The 17825-nt window shown below is 32.3% G+C and overlaps 4 protein-coding genes across 7 annotated transcripts; 2 read left to right on the forward strand and 2 right to left on the reverse strand.

Annotated features, from left to right (window-relative positions):
• The first annotated feature begins 948 nt into the window (after positions 1–948).
• LOC135121182 (probable signal recognition particle 19 kDa protein) lies at positions 949–2780 on the forward strand. Its single transcript, XM_064045492.1, has 4 exons — positions 949–1026; positions 1107–1178; positions 1749–1854; positions 2521–2780. The coding sequence occupies exons 1-4, from the start codon at positions 1008–1010 to the stop codon at positions 2774–2776; spliced, it is 453 nt and encodes a 150-aa protein (XP_063901562.1). The 5' UTR covers positions 949–1007; the 3' UTR covers positions 2777–2780.
• A 1898-nt stretch (positions 2781–4678) lies between these two features.
• Positions 4679–6840, reverse strand: LOC135121189 (tropomyosin-like). Of its 4 annotated transcripts, none has more exons than XM_064045496.1 (10): positions 6763–6840; positions 6094–6530; positions 5943–6041; positions 5734–5890; positions 5583–5686; positions 5425–5524; positions 5271–5352; positions 5109–5217; positions 4879–4989; positions 4679–4821 (listed from the first exon to the last, which is right to left on the reverse strand). In XM_064045496.1, the coding sequence occupies exons 1-10, from the start codon at positions 6815–6817 to the stop codon at positions 4765–4767; spliced, it is 1311 nt and encodes a 436-aa protein (XP_063901566.1). In that variant the 5' UTR covers positions 6818–6840; the 3' UTR covers positions 4679–4764. The 4 variants fall into 4 exon arrangements, 3 of the variants coding, with proteins under 3 accessions (XP_063901566.1, XP_063901567.1, XP_063901569.1); XM_064045497.1 differs by having other exon boundaries at positions 4871–4989; XR_010278883.1 differs by lacking the exon at positions 4679–4821 and having other exon boundaries at positions 4884–4967; positions 5026–5217.
• Positions 6841–11173: 4333 nt separating this feature from the next.
• On the forward strand, positions 11174–12289 carry LOC135121191 (small ribosomal subunit protein eS4-like). Its single transcript, XM_064045501.1, has 3 exons — positions 11174–11200; positions 11424–11682; positions 11759–12289. Exons 1-3 carry the CDS (start codon positions 11198–11200, stop codon positions 12274–12276), a joined length of 780 nt encoding a protein of 259 aa, XP_063901571.1. The 5' UTR covers positions 11174–11197; the 3' UTR covers positions 12277–12289.
• Positions 12290–12718: 429 nt separating this feature from the next.
• On the reverse strand, positions 12719–14036 carry LOC135121196 (pyridoxal phosphate homeostasis protein-like). The gene is made up of 7 exons (XM_064045508.1): positions 13950–14036; positions 13800–13889; positions 13647–13743; positions 13274–13411; positions 13078–13220; positions 12870–12932; positions 12719–12811 (listed from the first exon to the last, which is right to left on the reverse strand). Exons 1-7 carry the CDS (start codon positions 14025–14027, stop codon positions 12719–12721), a joined length of 702 nt encoding a protein of 233 aa, XP_063901578.1. The 5' UTR covers positions 14028–14036.
• Between the last annotated feature and the right edge of the window lie 3789 nt (positions 14037–17825).

Below are 17825 nucleotides of genomic sequence, written 5' to 3' on the forward strand. Positions count from 1 at the left end.
ATTCAAAGGTGCACATTATATCCTTTTAAGGTGTTTTTAGTTTATAAATCAAAGTGTTGCCAAAAGAATAAACTTAAAAAAAGACACAGAATTCATATATTCTGCGCGGATGCTTGAATTTGTAAATGAGTGTTAGCGACGGTATTAAACTTCATCTTTTTAAAATTTTCATGTTATTCGTAGGCATGAGAAGGTTGGAAACACTAAACTTAGTAAGAGCTGAAGTTTAATAGCAGCTTATTTGTTTTTTGGCATTTCTCAAATTGAACAGTCCATATGTGAACTGAAAAAAATATATAGGTCATAATTTAGTTAGTTAAACTATTCATAAATAACTTTTCAGATCCGAGTTGAACCTCACGTCATTATTAAGTTAAAAAGTTATGGAAGTTTTACTTTAACAGTAATTTGATCTTCCTAGAATATTTAGTTATGATGAAATTTGGACATCTGTCTTTACCAAGGTTTTGTAGTTAAAGTTAGTTAATAAACAAAAATTCTTTTGGTTTCATTGCAGCAAACTCATTTGTGAATAAATAAAGATAGAGAACTTTTTAATAAAATATAAAAAAAGTTAAACAGGTGATATATTATTAAAGGTATCTAGTGTAATCCACTTTAGAAGCCCTGCTTGTTGACTTTTCATAGAAAAGTGAGGAATTAATTTAGCTACTATGTTATACTCGTAGCTCACAAAGCATATTTAAGGGATTAAGGGAATCCAAGCAAAACGTATTTATTGAGGTTATATAATTATTTAAAACTTTTGAAAGTAATAGCTAAGATTGCATGATTTTACTATTAAAGTTAATAATATGTACTCTAACATTTTTTAAGTATCACTTTAGCACTTAATGGAATGATGGTAGTTAAAGTAACAACGCTCACCATTTAGCTTAAACTTTGGTGAAAGTTTGGTCCGAGGTTTTCTTGGTTACGTGGATTGGTCTTTGGTTCAAACTACTGAATTAATACGTTTTTAATTTTGTTATAACTAACACACTGAAATGGTAATTTCCGCAAAGGGTATATTGCCTGTATTTGATTATTCTCCTACTATTACTTAGAGTCTTGCCTTTTATTATTTAATAAACTAATTTTTTTAGATTACAGCGCGCAAGAAAATTGGGTCGTTTTTTATCCTACTTATATTAACAATAAAAAAACATTCCGTGATGGTTAGCTACTTATCGAAAAATTTAAAAACAGTATTTTTGTTATTTTGTTATACTCATTAATAATTATCTAAAGAACTTTATTAAAGATCTTAAGCAGACTTTCTTTTTTCGCATAGCTAAGATTTATAGTTAATTTCCAAATCTAAAGAATTGTTATTTTAAGATCTGGAAGCTAGAGTATGTTATTATTTTATGTTTCTTAGTTGCTTAGATATTTTGACATAATTAGTTGTACTGATATCTTTTGCTTATTTTTTAATTTTATTTAAGCGGAAACCGTTTTTTAAAGACTTAATTATTACTTGGCAATATTATATTATATTTCTACTGCTGGCTTCTTTTTCTTTTTGTAGAATTCTTTTAGTTTATCAGCTTTAATAAGGTTATGATTATTTAATTTGGCGATCTTATCAAATTTTAAGTTGATTTCTTTAAAACTAAGAAAATATTTCAACTTTTCCTTCTAAACTCAATTTCTTATAACAAAATTTTTAAATATTTATTACATCTTATACTTTATGCAGTTTGCACCTGGTAATTTCAGAGAATTTAACTTTGTCTAATTTTTAGGGAGGAAAGTTTCGAAGATCAATTGTTGTGAAAATCCGACTGTTCAGGAAATATATGATGTACTTCAAAAACATCAGTTTGCTTGTGCCCTGGAGCCTAACAAAAGGTTACATAGTAACTATGTTTATCTCGCAAGCCATCCTGTTTCCTACGCTTGTGCTTGTATTATTTATTAAATTTAATATAGTTTGGTTATTCCTTTGATATATTTTTTAATAAAAGTTTACTTTTTATGTATAACTTGTCAACGTATTTAATTATTTTAAAATTTTATTTTTTTAAAAATTATAGTTTTTATGTTTTTTTTAAAGTAACTTTTGTATTAAATTCATATTTATTATTGTTAGGAAATTTTCAAATGGATTTCTTTTTTTCATAAGAAAATTACTTTTTTATATATTTTCTTTTAAAACCTTTGCTTTTTAACAATTTTTTTTTAATTTACTAACTTAGTTTTTACTGAATAATAAATAAAAAGTTAAAAGTTTTTTTTTTTAGCAACATTTATATTTTGAAGAAATGAAAATATTTTTTTTAATTTAGTTATCATTTTTTCCGTTATACCTTAACGTAATAGAAAAAAGTGTTATTGCAGGCAACTTACCGAAGTTCTTTTACCTTTTCACGTGAATTTATTTTATAAAACATATTCACTTTACCATTTCGCGTAAATTTATTTTCTTAAGTATATATTTTTAAAATGCAATAATTTTTTTTACAGAAGTTTGAATTTTCATATAATAAATTTTTTTTTAAAAATTTTTAATTACAGGCACCCGCGTGACTGGGACAACTTCGGAAGAGTCCGCGTGCAGCTTAAAAATGAAAATGGGACGCTACTTCATAAGCACGTGATCAGACGTCGGGATCTCTATTGTCTCGTGGGCAGGGATATTAGTAGACTGCGCGCCAAAAAGCCATCGGATAATAATAGTAGTAGGAAAGAAAAAAGTTTAAATGGTTCAACCGAATTGAAGGCCCCCCCACAATCGAAAAAAGTTCAGAAGGGCAAAGGCATGTGTTTTTAAGTTTGCTACAATTTAAGTTTTACTTTTCGATTTCGATATTATTTTGGGAAAAGGTGTAAAGTTCATAATTGCTTTATTATAACTGTTACTGCTTCGTAAACATATTTACCCAAAAAATATCTTTGTTACAATTTTTACTGTGTAGTAATTAATAAATTTAGTACGTGCTTGTGCTTGCGAAATTTCGTTTATTAACTCTTGGTGCGAAACGGAATTGGAGTGACACAATTAGTAAAATTTGGTCGCTTAAGTGGTAGCACCATTGTTTTAGCCTCCTCACATCTATGACGGGTCCCCATTGAGCAGCGCAGAGATCTAAAAACTGCTATTCTACAAGAATGGGAATTTTCAATATTTTTTGTAACTTTATTGTCGTGGTAAAGTAGAATTATTAAGCGGTAGTTTTAAAAAGTTTGACTTTAAAGATATTATTTTAACTCTTTTTTGTTGTGCACACGTTTATAATTTGCCCGAAGCAGGCGCCCTGTAGTAAGGCTAGAGTTCAGATTTAAAACAGTAGCAATAACTTTGTTTAACAAGTTAATTTAATGTCTAGTTAAATTGTTTAATTATAACTGAATGTTCTTTACTAAAAGTATTGGTTTTGTTTGTAGAAGTTTTAAAAATCGTCTTCATAAACTTGTTAAGGAGGTGAGCTAAATTGTTTGATCCACTTCGAATTTACGAGTTTATAAAGTAGTTTTTTTAAGACTTTTACTCTTAAAGTTGAACAATTAAGTTGTTTATGTTTTTTAAAAAAGTATTTAGATGTTGTTGCTAGGAGGACATGATGGGACATAATATAAAGAAAGTTTATTTTTGCAATTTTTAAATTTTTTTTACAGCTAACCACTATGTTTTTGTTAACCTAACCTTTAACGCACTTTTATAAAGCGGCAGTGTCGTACTTCTGGTTGAACTCGCTTACTTTAATCGAACTAAGTACCTTTTTATTTCCTAAAAAATATAAAAATAGCTTTGTAGTTAACGAATTTAAATTTTTGTTTTGGCGGTATTGTATGCAACTGAAGCTCTTTATTTGCTTATTACTTGCTATATATTTCAAATTGACTATTTTTTTACCTTTTTATATAGAAGTTCTACTTAACTAAATATGTTTTACTAATATTATGTATTTGCTCAGTTTAGCTTCTCAGAATTTTATTTACTTTTTTATAATTAATATTATTTTTTATACATGTTAGCATATTTGCGCATGGTGCCTGCTCCAAAGAAAAAAAACAAAAAAAAAAAGTAATTACGATAGCACAGATTTTCTTATTCACTATCGACTTGTCAATAAAATAATAGGTGGCTCTTAGTACACTTTTTAAAAACTTGTTAAATATAATTAGCGGCCCTCCTCATAACTTAATACGAGTTTCTTTCATTTAATACTATTTAGTGAGACTTTTTTTATTTACGAAAACTCTTGTAAGCCGTGGTCTCAGAAACAAAAAGATAAGGAACGCCAGCGAATTGCCAGGATTGATCCAAGGCAAAGGCTAGATATGAATACTATTAGCTGGCTTGGCAGCAATTACTCAAGCACTAGATAGTATGCTTTGGTACTGACTTAATGATACTTCTTACTATCTAAATTCTCGTTCGGCTTCTTTTATTCTAATATTAGTATAGTCAGGAGTCCTATACCTTCGTGTTAGGCACAGTATAATTTACTAGTATACACTACATAAAGAGGCGGTTCCTAAATTTTGCAATAGTTAATGAGTTAGATAATCAGTGTAAATCTAAGGAACTGATAGTTGAGAGCAATTCTCAAACTCTAGAACTAAAAGAAAAAAGCGCAAAAAGTTTCAAGGTAACACTATTCCACATAGAAATTAAGGTAGAAGTTGAGAATCTTAAAAAAACAACTGACTAGAAAGAATTAAGAACCTCTCAGCCGCTTATTTTAGTTTATACGAAGGCGCAGGAACTACACTCCAGCGCACTGTTTTTTTTTAAAGCCCTATAAGACGAATATTCTATCTGCCTCTGTTTCCAGTTTCCAAAAGAAAGTCTATGAAAGCGTCGAATAATCCCTACGCAGGTGTGGCTTAATTTCAATTCAACTAGTAAAAAGTGCAGTACTTCCTTGCCTCTCTCCTGGTAGTGGCTTGCAGGTTACGAGAATTGAAGGCTTTAGAACAAAGTGGGGGCCCATAGGAACGGGACTCCGCAGACTCACCTCCACCAACGCATAAACCAACCTAATCAAACGCAGTACCAAATATATAAAATCTAACCAAAAAGCGAGTCTACACTTCTCAGAGTTAAACGAGTTCTAAAGAATATTCCTCTAAGTACAAAATATTAAAAAAGTAAAGACTTTTCTTCGGTCTTCTTCGTCAAATTCTAACAACTTGGACAGCAACTCTAAAGTTTCACGTTTCTTTGAAGAAGTCAAATAAGTCAGAAGCATATTTTTCAATAAAACTCTGAAAAGTTTAATAAACATTAACTAAGTATATAAAAGCCATAAGAGCAATACTTTTCTATAGAACTATTTTCAGGCATTGAAACCATTTCACCGTAGCCGTGGGCCTTCATAAGCTCGAAAGTAAGAAACTTTACTAGTTATAATCAAATCCTTCATTAAACAAATATAAATAAAATAAAATTTTGTTTTAGAACTGGAAACTCACATTTTTCTTTTAACAGTCGTATAGTTTCAAGATGGACAGATTCTTCTATAAGTGCTCGATCAACACGGTTTTCTTTCAATTTTACACTGCTAAGCTTTTCCTGTGCAGCAAATATAAACATGGTCACTTTACAACGTAAGATAAACTTGTGACAACACCTCTAATTCAAAATTTTCTTTTTTTAGCTGTATAATCTCATTTTTTAAAAAGGAATTTTCCTTCTCTGAAGTCATAACTGCGATGGCCACAACTTCCTCTTGTTCTAACACATATTCATTTCCCTTTTTCGCTTATTTATAAGAGCATAACCTTTCTGAAGAGCCTGCAAAACCAGCTGCAAGTTTCCAAGAGCTTCGCTTTGAGATTGATACTCACGCTGGAGGGTCTCCAATTCTCTTTTAAGGAATTGATACTCACTTTCTCGCCTGACTGCTTCTTTTTCTAGAGAGTGTACCATTTGCTCTCTCTACACATACTTTTTTCGGGTAAAATAAAAGAAGAAGTTTGTATAGGGGCACCTCAAGTACTTTTAACTTGAAGTCTTTTTCGTTTCTTTGCAACTCTTGTTCAAGTGAAGTTAATTTAATTTTTAATTCGTGGATTGTCTTTTGGTAGTTCTTTTAAAAACAGGTAATTATACTTAATAAAAGAAAACAGATATAGGAATACCAGTAACACACTGTCATACTCATTTTCAGACTCAATAAAATGGGTTTTTAAGGTGTTAAATTGTGTATCCTTTTTTTTTATTGTTTCCCGTAAGGCCTTAATTTCGTTTTGAAGGCTTTGAGATTCCTGTGACAAAGAACATTCTTCTTCAAGCCCTTTTATGCAGGCCACAGAATTATTTCGAGTACTCTGACAATTAAAATCTCCTTCCTGTAAGTTTATAGAGCAAGTAGGCTGAATAGTTGTCTCAGCTTGATAATTAGTACTATTGGATGTGCCAAAATAATTAGGTTTATTTTTAAATTGATTAACTAAGGATTGAAGTTCTCGCTCATGATCCTTCTCTATTTCTTTTACAAGATTTTCTAACTCTTTAATTTTTTTTTCTTGAAGTCTATATTGAGAAAAGAGCTCAGTAAACTTTTGTTGATAAAAACCTGAATTTAGATAGGAAAAAGAATAAATTAACCTCAGTAGAGTAGTTGTAACCAGATAAATACGAATAAACATCAATAAATATACCTAGCAACTATTATTTAATGTGCTTTTATAATTGCAAAAATATAGTTTTAATAAAAGTTTATAGTACTTGCTTTTAGAAAAATTATATTAAAGCAAGGTGGCAAAAACACAATACTATATTATATTATCGTTTTTTTCACTTTAAACCTTCCGCGTGAAAACTAGAGTTATGCGCACTTGCCAAGCCCTGGTCGGAGCTCATTCTTACATGAAAGTGTCGCCAGGGTAGCCTCCAGCAAAAAGGCCTGCCCTTCGATGTACACGGGTTTGGCCGGTTATATAACCTCCCCCTCCTTTTCTTAATTATTGGCAACTTTGCGCCTTTGTGTCATAATTAATGGGGCCCCCTAACATAATAATTGCTTTCTTTCCCCTTTATAATTGGAGACCAGTTTTTGGCGGAGCAAGATATCTTATAATAATTAAATGGCCTGTTAGAAGGCGGCATAACTACCTTTACATTAAGGTCGGTAAAACTGCATTTGAAAACTGTTATTAGCGGGTTTTATAACATGGTAGCGGTGCCAAACATCATTAACACAAAAAACAGCACATATTACATTCGGTAATACTCTATAATCAACGAGGCCGTAAACCCAGGCAGGCGGTGTGTGGCCTGTAGAAAGGTTGCATATATCGTGTAGTAGTAAATATAAACCTGGTCACCTGTCCGACCTAGCCACGAAGTAAAATTAGGCTTTTGAGCGAAAAAAAGATTCATGTACTTAGGAAGTGGGTTGAGCAGGGCAGCATCTGCCAGAATTTGTAACGGGCGACTTAGAGAATGTATTAAAATCAGTGTATCGTCAACCTATCGGACGACCCGAAATAAAAGGTCTCCCTGCAACAATTGTATTGTCATTAATGAGTTTTTAAGCACCTGTTGCAAAATTTAATTTTAACAATGGATTAAAGGGCTTTCTAAAGAAACTATATCTCATAAAATCATTATAAATTTGAAAGAGGCAGCATCCTCCAGGCAAAAAAGTTGACCTTTCCCATTACAATGGTGCACGGCTAAAACCGTTTCACAGCAACTTTTTAATTACACTTTCAACAATAAACCTTACGATAACTAGAATTTGGGCTGGTTACATATGATGAAGTGACTGATGCTTCTTACTTATTACCATTACTGCACCTGCAATAATTAATGTTAATATACAAGTTACTGTATAACATCGTATTTCATTTTTGATTAGATTATTATAGTTATAAACCACATATACCCTTAACGTGCAGATCCAGAAAAAATTGTAGCGGATAAAGAAGGTCAAGTACTATTTCACAAGAAAATAAAATGTGTTCACTCTAAGAATCCTTCTGTGAACTTTTATGAAATATTTATTAATTAGCGACGACCAGCGTATACGCTAAGTGCTAGCTTTACAGCTTTTTGTACAGAACTAATAAGGAAAGTAGAACCAAAAAGGCAGAATGGAATAAGTTCATATCATTTGGGGTCAAAGCATTTTAAAAAAATGGAAACAGCGTTATTATTTAAATAAAATACCCTATTTTACTCTTTAATTTTTTAACCTAGCGACATCCAGGCATTTAATATTAGAGCTAACAGCTATTAAAATTTGCAAAAAATTGATGGTAGATAAAATGTAGTAACAATGAATCGACATGCAACCATTAATTATAATAGTATTGGTAATAACCATATGGAATAATAGTTAACGATATAACCAGGGTTCCTATGTGGTAGAGATCTAGATACCACGTAGAAAATATTTTTCCTTGGTGTTTTCAAAAAAATTTTTTAAGAAAAGTAGAGAATTAAAAAAAATTGTAATGAAAAAACCTTCTAAACCCCTGAAGTACTAACCATTTACCCACTGAGGAAGGTCATTAATTTTTGTCCTTTAGAGTTATATTTAAAGAAATTTAAAGTTTCATTGTTAGGGATATAAATCCTTCAAAATGAAGTTAGGGGGATTACAAAAAATAGCGAACTTCTTCATGCATTTTTTTTTAGTTAAACCATCCAGTTAAGAAAGAAGAATTTATTATAAAAGTTTAAACAATGATGCTTTCGCTGTTAACTTTCGAGCATGTGTTATAATATCATATACTACGGCTATTTTTAAGGTCCTCTGAAACGCCGCTGAACTACACAGTAACGAGTTCTAACCTAAATAAATAGTATTACGCTTTAGCCTATAGCCACTACGTCGTAGTTTCATTGTTAGTAGAACAAAAATACCTTCCAACTTTAATAATTCTGTAATTAAAAATGTGTTAAAGATCATGGCTTAAACTTTACCGAAGAAAGGCAAGGGAAATCGAGTGATTTGTCTTGGCTCTGACCGTTGGATCAAACCTTGGGATTCTTCATCAAGTTGTGTACACATTTTAACGGACGGAAAGGTTTCTGTCTGTTTCGAGGTTCGTTATCGTAAAAGCGGCCGAAAAAGATCGGCCCTATATATAAAATTCGGGTCTACCGTCACTCATTCCTGAAAGCTTTCCAATGTTTTCGATCTGGGTAAGGCAACAGGTCGCCATCCCAAGATGGATTACAACGAAAAAGTAAAGATACCTGTCTAGGGTAATGTTACCCTCTACTATCGAACAGGCTTACTTTGATCTAGAGCTAATGCAGCTTAAAGGGATCACTGTAATGATTACAAAACCTTAAGACCGTGATTAATGGTACCTTCCGGAGTTCAGTTCTATCAGTAGGGTTTCGTTGTACTTAGGAAAAAAAGCTCTGGGGTTCGTTCGGATGGTATTTGAAAAACATGCTTTTCAAAATGGTAAAAATACGGCGGTGACTTAGCCCTTCGGCAGATGAAATCTTCCTTGTGGCATGCAGCAAACCGGGATGGTTAGTAACTTGGTTCACCAATGAGCCTTGATTGAAACTCATGCTGACTATGTTGCTTAAACCAAACAAAAATCACACAAACGGATCACAACTGTTTAACTTTGTTATAAAAGCTTCGCGTTGAGTACTGGCATTGCCTTTCGAAGGCGGTCCTTCGTGCTTTGCCTAGAAAGAGCTGCTGGATTCGCTACTCATACTGTTAAAAGTTTGGTGAAACAGCTAAGTTATGTAGTACCCTACCTTTAGTTCGAGTCAATAAGGTACACTAAAAGCCACAAAGGCGAGCATAATGAATGATCTAACCTAACACTCAAGTTTGAACCTAGAACCACTGATGCAACTAAAGATACATGGAGCTTCACAAGTTATTAGCTAATTGTACAGTTAAATCGGTGCTATCTTCTCAAACCCATTCGGATGGTCTCTGGCCGTTCGAATCTGAGTATGGGCCAGGTGAAGAATTATTAGGTCTAGTAATATATATATAGACTTTACTAACTTGGTGCTGTGGGAAGTACCAAATCTGCAGAAAATAAGGATTAATAGTCTATAAAATTTTTAATGCCTTAAAAACTGAATTATAAACAGTCTGTGCAGCAATTTAATTACCTTAACTATATTTAAATCCTCATATTTTTAAAAGTAACCACTAAATTTACAATCAATTATGGAATTTAAGTGTCAATAAATTCAAACTGTTTTGAACTTAATACAGAATCTGCCAGAAAAAAAGGAATTTTATAACTATCTCAATATCAACCTATCTATCATGGAAAAGTGAGCATAAAATTTTGCGAAATAATTGTGCAAACCGTTAGACAATATGTTGTCATGTAGAAAATATAATAAATTAAACTAATTGTTTTTTACCTTTTTAGAAAAATTTTTAGATCTGCGTTGCCAACGCTGCTATACATTTTTCGTATATTATCCTAAGGCTTCAAAGTATATAAAATATATTGTGTATCTAGTTAAGCTTTTTACCTTTCGTAAAGTTTTAGGGATAACAGTTTTAAAAAAATTGTAAAAAGGGTTTATAACTCGAAACTGTAATAGCTTAAGCAGGTATCCCTTATCCCGGGAAGGGGGCGTCGAAAATATATTAACATTCACTCTTGAGAAATTCCCCACCATGCAAAGGATTGGGTATTTAACCTTTATAAATACAAGAAACAAAACAAAACAAAATTGTTTAGGATAACAAAGCTATTCCCTGGTCTTCTTCAAGGATTATACTTAAAGGACTCTCCTGCCTTTAAGAAGGGCATTTTTATTGTAAAATTACCCGTGAGTAATTGTAAATGATGCTGTTTTAAAATTTGCCCTTGGAGCCTAGTTTGATGTATTTTCTCAGTTTGCTTCTTTGAAGTTTTAGGGATTGTATAAAGAAATCAAAATTGATTGTCTAGAGGTTCTGAAATTAAATTTTTATCTTACGATACTACACAGGAAAGTTTCAAGCTAATTAACCAGCATCAGTAAGAGTACGCTTATTAAACATTTTCTCAAGTTTTGGGATTTGAGAGTGTAAGCTTTTATATCCTTCTAGAGAAGTGGGTACTGATTCCTTAGAAAGCTACATATCTTTCCCTGGAAACTTCTTCAAGGTCTTTAACTATTAAAACAGAATCTGAGGCAGCATGGGGGGCAGGGTAACACGCTAGAAGATACTGGAAGGGGGAGCGGATACTATAAAGTAAATATCGTGCATGTGCTGTGGATGTTCGGAACTTTACGCCTTTCGCTATGGTTCTTGTTTACCTTTTGTGTTATCCTTTTTAAACTAAATATTTTTGGTATATTTTACCTTTTTCGTTATCTGAGTTAACTAAATATTTTTCTTTCCTTTTAGCAATTTTAGTTGCTTATAATTTAAAATTTTTAGTTTTGTATAACTTTAATTCAAGGTTTTTTTAAAAAATATTTTATTGGTATCTAAGTATTTAGCTACCTCATTTATTATTTTTAATAGACTCGAGGGCCTAAAAAGCATTTAAAAAGACTAAATGCACCCAGTCACTGGATGCTGGACAAGTTGTCTGGCGTTTGGGCCCCGAAACCTTCAGCTGGTCCTCATAAAAGTCGCGAATGCATTCCCCTTATTATTTTCATCCGGAACCGCCTGAAATACGCCTTAACTGGAAATGAAGTGAAACTCATATTACATCAGCGGCTCGTCAAAGTTGACGGGCGCGTTCGAACTGATGTAAACTTCCCTGCTGGATTTCAAGGTAACAAATTTTTCAATTTTTTAATTATTTCTCATATTACTTCGCGCTAACGTCTCTTCTCTGCACTCTTTGTTAGATGTTATTACTATAGAAAAAACAGGCGAGTTTTTCCGTCTTATCTACGACGTGAAAGGTCGCTTTGGTATACACCGTATCTCACCAGAAGAGGCTACTTATAAGCTGTGCAAAGTAAAAAAAGTTGCTGTGGGTCCGAAAGCGGTGCCCTACCTCGTGACTCATGACGGTCGGACAATCCGCTACTGCGATCCTTTAGCTAAAGTCAACGACACCATCAAGCTAGACATCGCCACCAGCGCCATTTTGGACATTGCCAAGTTTGAGGTGGGGAACGTTGCGATGTGCACGCTGGGCCACAATGTCGGGCGTGTGGGGGTCATCGTGCACCGCGATAAGCACAATGGTGGGTTTGACATAGTCCATCTGAAGGACAAAGCCGGTAATAAGTTTGCCACGCGGATTGCCAACGTGTTTGTTATTGGTAGCGGTGAAGAGCCCTGGATCACTCTTCCCAAAGAGAAAGGCATCAAAAAATCTATTATTGAAGAGCGCGAGTGTCGTTTAGGTTTTAGATAGTGACTGCTTGTCTGCTGATTGTTTATTATAAATAAATTCTGTTTTTTTAATTAATTTCTTTGTCTAAATCAAGAGATGAATAAAATCTTTAACACCAGCCTATTATTTTTGTTAATTAAATGATTTAAAGAAAAATTGGAGTACGCTAAATACTAGTGCTTGCTGTAAGTCGAGCCTTAAATAAGTCGATTAGAAATTACGCTGTTGATTTTCGGGATCCTGGCAGCTACCAGTTATTCAAATATTAAAAAACTTAATTCCCATTGTAAGTACGTTGATACCGCAATTTAGACCTCACCGACCTCTTTGAACTAAGTAGTAGTGTAGTATACTAACTTAATTTAATACCTTCATATAATCAAATGTTTACTTGCCCAATTAAGAAAACAAAAAGTAAAACTTTTATAAACAATTATTAAAAAGCGCAGGAAAGGTGCTTATCTCAGCGGCTCCCGAAGATCAGAGAGCCCACTCGAACGTTGGTGCTACCGAGCTTTATAGCGTGTTCAAAGTCGGAGGACATACCCATGCTTAGCTTAAGAAAATTGTAAAGCACAAAAGCGCTACTGAATAATATACAATAAAATTCAGACCTCCACCGTAGAGCTATCAAGGCCGAGTTCAGTGCAGATTTCCCGTCGCAGTTCTAGCAATAACTTAAACAATAAATAAATTTATAGTATTCAAATTTATTATATTTTTAACTATAATTGGTTTTTTAATTTCATAAAATACACTCATTTTATTTGATATATTTTATTTATTAGTGGAAACAATGGCAAGTATGCAGAGCTTGTGTACCAAGAAATCTTCATTGTCCGCACTCAGAGTAGAACCGTAGTCCCTGCCTATAGTCATCAGACCGGAAAACTGAAGCTTGTGGGAATGGCGGAGGACATATTCCACAACATCCTTACAATCTTTAACAGCGCAACCACCTTTAGCTAAAAAGCTGTAATAAATCAGTGAGTTTATGCGAGGATACTAAGGAAAAAACCTTTCTCCCCGCTGGTATTCACTTGAACAAAAACTTTTAAAGGTTGCTTCCTATTTGGATTGTCCCTAAGCGCTTGGTCGATGGAGATGGCGTGTTTGACGCTACTACAAGTTTCCCACACGAAAAAGTTTAAAATTCCTAATAACACAGACAAATTGCTATTATTTATAATAACAGCGTCATACGTTCAAATTAACAAATAAAAATATAACAATCACCGCTTCTACAATTAACAGAGTAAGGTCGAAACTATTTTATAAGAAAACGGTTAATAACTTAAGGGCACTAAAAAATATGATAATATCAATAACTTTATGGGAAACGGTAATTATAAATAAAAAAAAAAATTTATAAAAAAAGAAATATAAGCAACCAGCCAAACTTTTAGCTTTATTGCTCTGAAAAGTCCCTATAAAATGCCACATTATATCTGACGGAAGCTGGTATGACTTTTCAACAAGCTCTTTTATCTATAATGAGAGATTTTTTTAAAGGCTTATATAACTAGAATGTTATTTAATAATACATAATTTTCACCAAAATTTCGCTGTCCTGCGTCATAACATGATTTTATATCGTGAACACTTTTAAATTTAGAAACAGCCACCAACCTAGGCTAACACATTTCAAGATTTTAAAAAAGTTATTAAAAGGCAAAGGATGTATATTTAATAACTAAGGATTGTCCTAAGGGGCGAGGGGCATCAAGTACTCTTCTTTGGACTGATTGTAAACGTTCAACAATGTCCGTCATTTCGGAGCATCAACTCCATCTAAGTCCCCGAAGTCCACTACACTTCAGCGGTACCTTCTTCCACCCTTATTCCCATCCTCTCCGTTTGACTTCTTATTCCCCTTTACCTTTTACTTTTAAGAAAATTATCTTGGCAAAAAACAAATACCATTTATAAAAGAATATTAATAAAATGCTTTAGAGTGAAGTGGACTCCTTAAGGTTATAAATTATAGTTGAGCCAAGGCTGTGATTAATTATCACAAATTACTTAATTAATTTTCATTAATGCATAAAAAATTGTGTAGCGTTTAGTGGAATCCTTTAAAGGTATTTTAATTATAGTTGAGCTAAGTTAAGCTACGACTGTGAGTTATTACAAATTTTTTTTTTAATCTTTTATTAGACGTCTAAATAAATTAGTACCGAAGAAAAACAACTTTACTTGTTTGATAAAAATAGCAATTTACGTTACGGAGAAAACTAACTTTTTTATGTCACTTGAAGCTGTCAGCAACCTTGAAATTTTTTTTAGTATCTTTCACTAAGCACAGAGTTTATTACGTTTCAATAAATAATGAAAATCCATGAAGAGTTTCAGTTTACCATTAAAGTAATTAAAGTTTTTAATAAACTATGAATTAATTAGGAATAAAACACTGGATTTTTTGATTATGCTATACATAAAAATGCAGTGTCTTATGGTCTCTATTTTTGCATCTATGCTTTTAAACTTAGTAAAAATAATAAACAAAACTTTGTAAATTTAATTTTTTTTTTTTATAGTATTTAAAGTTAATTTACTTTCTACTAAACCCCCTACCCACCCCTAACCTTTCCTAAGTAAATATTCAATATTAACAAAAAGTACGGCGAAATATATTGTTCGGAGTTAAAACAAACAAAAATTTTAAAATCTATTTTAGGGAACAAATCTTTTGTTTTTTAAAATATATTTACAACTATATACATTCAGGGTGAAGTTGTAGAAATTACTGGGCAATACAATAACTTCTTTTCATGCATTTCTGGTTTTATTATAAAAACATTAAAAATAAAGAACTTTCCATCACCTCCTAAAAAATTTATGCTGGCTGACTGAAAAATGCTTTTGTCTTAAGGAAGAGTAACTATTTTCTTGCTTTTACCTTTATTTTGGCATAGATCTTAAACCTCCGTCGAGAGAGGTTTGTTGCTTGCTAAGAAGACCAAGAACTCTGCTAAAGACCATTACATAGTAAGCCTTTCAGACTATGAGCACACTTCTAAAAAGTAAGTTCCTATTTCTCTAAAGCTTCTGACATTAAAAATTTATATACTAATTAGCAGTAATGTTAACAGTAAGTTTTTTACAAGTCGTTAAATTACTCACCACACCAAAAAACAGGCGTACATCATGAGGTAAAAATTATGTATATAGGCCTCAAACTCTAGTCTCAGTTCGAAAAAGTTAATGGTAGTATAAAATTTTATCAAAATTTAATCATATTGATTAAGATAATGTAAGAAGGACACGTATTATAAACTATAAAACTTGTTTTGGTCGGTTTATAGTGTGCTTATTAAGTGGGTGGGCGTTCAGGTCTAGAGGGAGCTTGGGGGTAGCATCACCCAGATTTACAAGGCTAGTTTATGAAACAAGGCTTTTTAGTAAATTAGGGTATTTAGAATTAATTAAAGAGTTAAAATTAATTTTAAATAAAGGTAGTCTTTGTATCTTTACCTGGCTCTCGCACTCTTTGACTTAATACGTCCTTGATAAATTATTGCGACTAATAGGAACACTCAGAAAGCATAAAAAGTTTTCTGTTATCTAATTTATGAGTGAATTTTAATACTTCGACCAAGCCTCTGTTTTTCTTTAACGGTATCATACATACAATACCTATTTCTCTCCAGTAGGTATTGCCCTTCTCACGTACAAAAAAAGTACATAAACTATTCATCACCGAACTAATAGTAGCCCCCCGCAACTTTGAAGAAACCATGTCGAGACTACCACAACTCCAAAAGGAAGTCCCCCGATTAGTTGCGCTTTAATAGTTATAAAAATAATAAGGTTCGATGCTCTTCCCTTCTCTTATGGCGAGCAACCAGAACTTTGCTGGTCGTTAACAAAGCTATTTAGGGGTTCAAACCTTTCCTTCAGCGAGTGCATACGACCTTTTTTTCCAGCCGAAATTTACTGCACAACACCCAAGGGGGGCACCCGCTCAGGTTAGATAAATTTGTTGTCACTAACCTTTGTAACGTTGATGTAGTGAAATGAATGATAAAAAGTTAAGACGTATCTTTGCGAGTAAGTGTTCATGCTTTTCAGTTTCCCTAATATCAATGGTAAATCAGATAATTTTATTTAATATATATTAAACACATCAATAAACCTTATATAACAGATAAAAAGTGATATTGCTTACTGTACTTCATCAAGTGTCTTGCGCTAATTTTTATAATTTAACTACATAGTAAATATTAGTCTTACATTGCTAAGGATCGGCTTTTACCTTCTTTACTTTTGCCAAGAATTTTTTTAAAAAAATTGGGTATACAACTCACCTAAATCGGATTTAAGAGTTATAATTCAGATAATATTAGGAAACCTTTGGTTTTGTTTTAGTTCTTTCATGTTGTCGCAAAGCAAATTAATGGAACTATTCGCTTTCTCTTTTAATATAACTTAGAGGCGCTATAGTTGACCAGTAAGAAATACGCGTATAGGGGTATAACAAAAGTTAAAATAATATAGTAATGAGGTTTGAGCCGTCCGCTTATCTCGAATGGGATAACTAAACATAGATAAAGTTCTGGATCTCTCGAATGTCTTTTTTCTACAAGCTAACTACCTTTTAGCGCCTAATATGGTAAATCTAACATTTGCGAGATTTCATTTGTTTTACAACCTGCACCAAAGTAAAAGTGTCTTTAATCATATTATAAATATCAAATTTTGTAAATTTTAATATCGTTATAAAACATATGGCATCATATAAAATGCTTGCTGAAAGAGTTATGGCTTTTTTAAAACCGTTTTTGAAAGCTAGATTTGTCTCTCTTTATACAACGAATAGAGCAATGTTTTAGCTTATAAAACATTTTTATGGAAGTCAAACTGAAACAATTTGCTTACGTATTAGGAAAGACCAAACTGCTGCGTAGCAAAGTCGTGTCATTATTAGTTTTTGTATATTTAAAATGAATTGTACTAAATAATAATACCCGTGTAAATATTTTGTAAATAGTACTTGATAAGTTTAATAAGTTAATAAATAGAGAAACTTTTTTTATAACTTTGTTAAAATTAATTTATGATGCTGCTTGAAATTTTGTTTTGTTATAAAGCTTTGATTTAAATTTAACTGCTTGGTATAAATTAATATAAATATATTCTTCTATAATTTAACCTAAATTTTTATACTCAATATACTTCTTAAAGTTGATTATAATGACTGCAAAATCCACACCACAACTAGAACTGTCATATATAGCTGTTGCTACCAGTCAATTAAGTTCTTCCTCTGAAGTTAATTCTTCTATAAAAAAAGAAGAGGAAAAGTGTTCCAGCACTTCAGAGGAAGTAGAAATTTGTAATGGTAAACAAGAAGAGAAGACTTTTTGTCAATATGAGATTAAAGCATTATGTCCTTTTTCTCAAAGATGCGATAAGACTGTCGATAAAACTTTAACGTATAACTTCGGAGAGGAGACCTCTATAAATAGCTCGAAGTTGGAAGCAAACTCTTACCATAAAATTTTTAATACAGCCTCTAAGGTTGCTGTAACCCTGTCTTCTCCGGTCAAATGCACAGAACTTGGTTATGT

Source organism: Zophobas morio, unplaced genomic scaffold (assembly GCF_036711695.1).
Source record: "Zophobas morio isolate AGI-343-1 ecotype UQ-CSIRO unplaced genomic scaffold, CSIRO_AGI_Zmor_V1 ptg000520l, whole genome shotgun sequence".
Lineage (NCBI taxonomy): Eukaryota > Metazoa > Arthropoda > Insecta > Coleoptera > Tenebrionidae > Zophobas > Zophobas morio.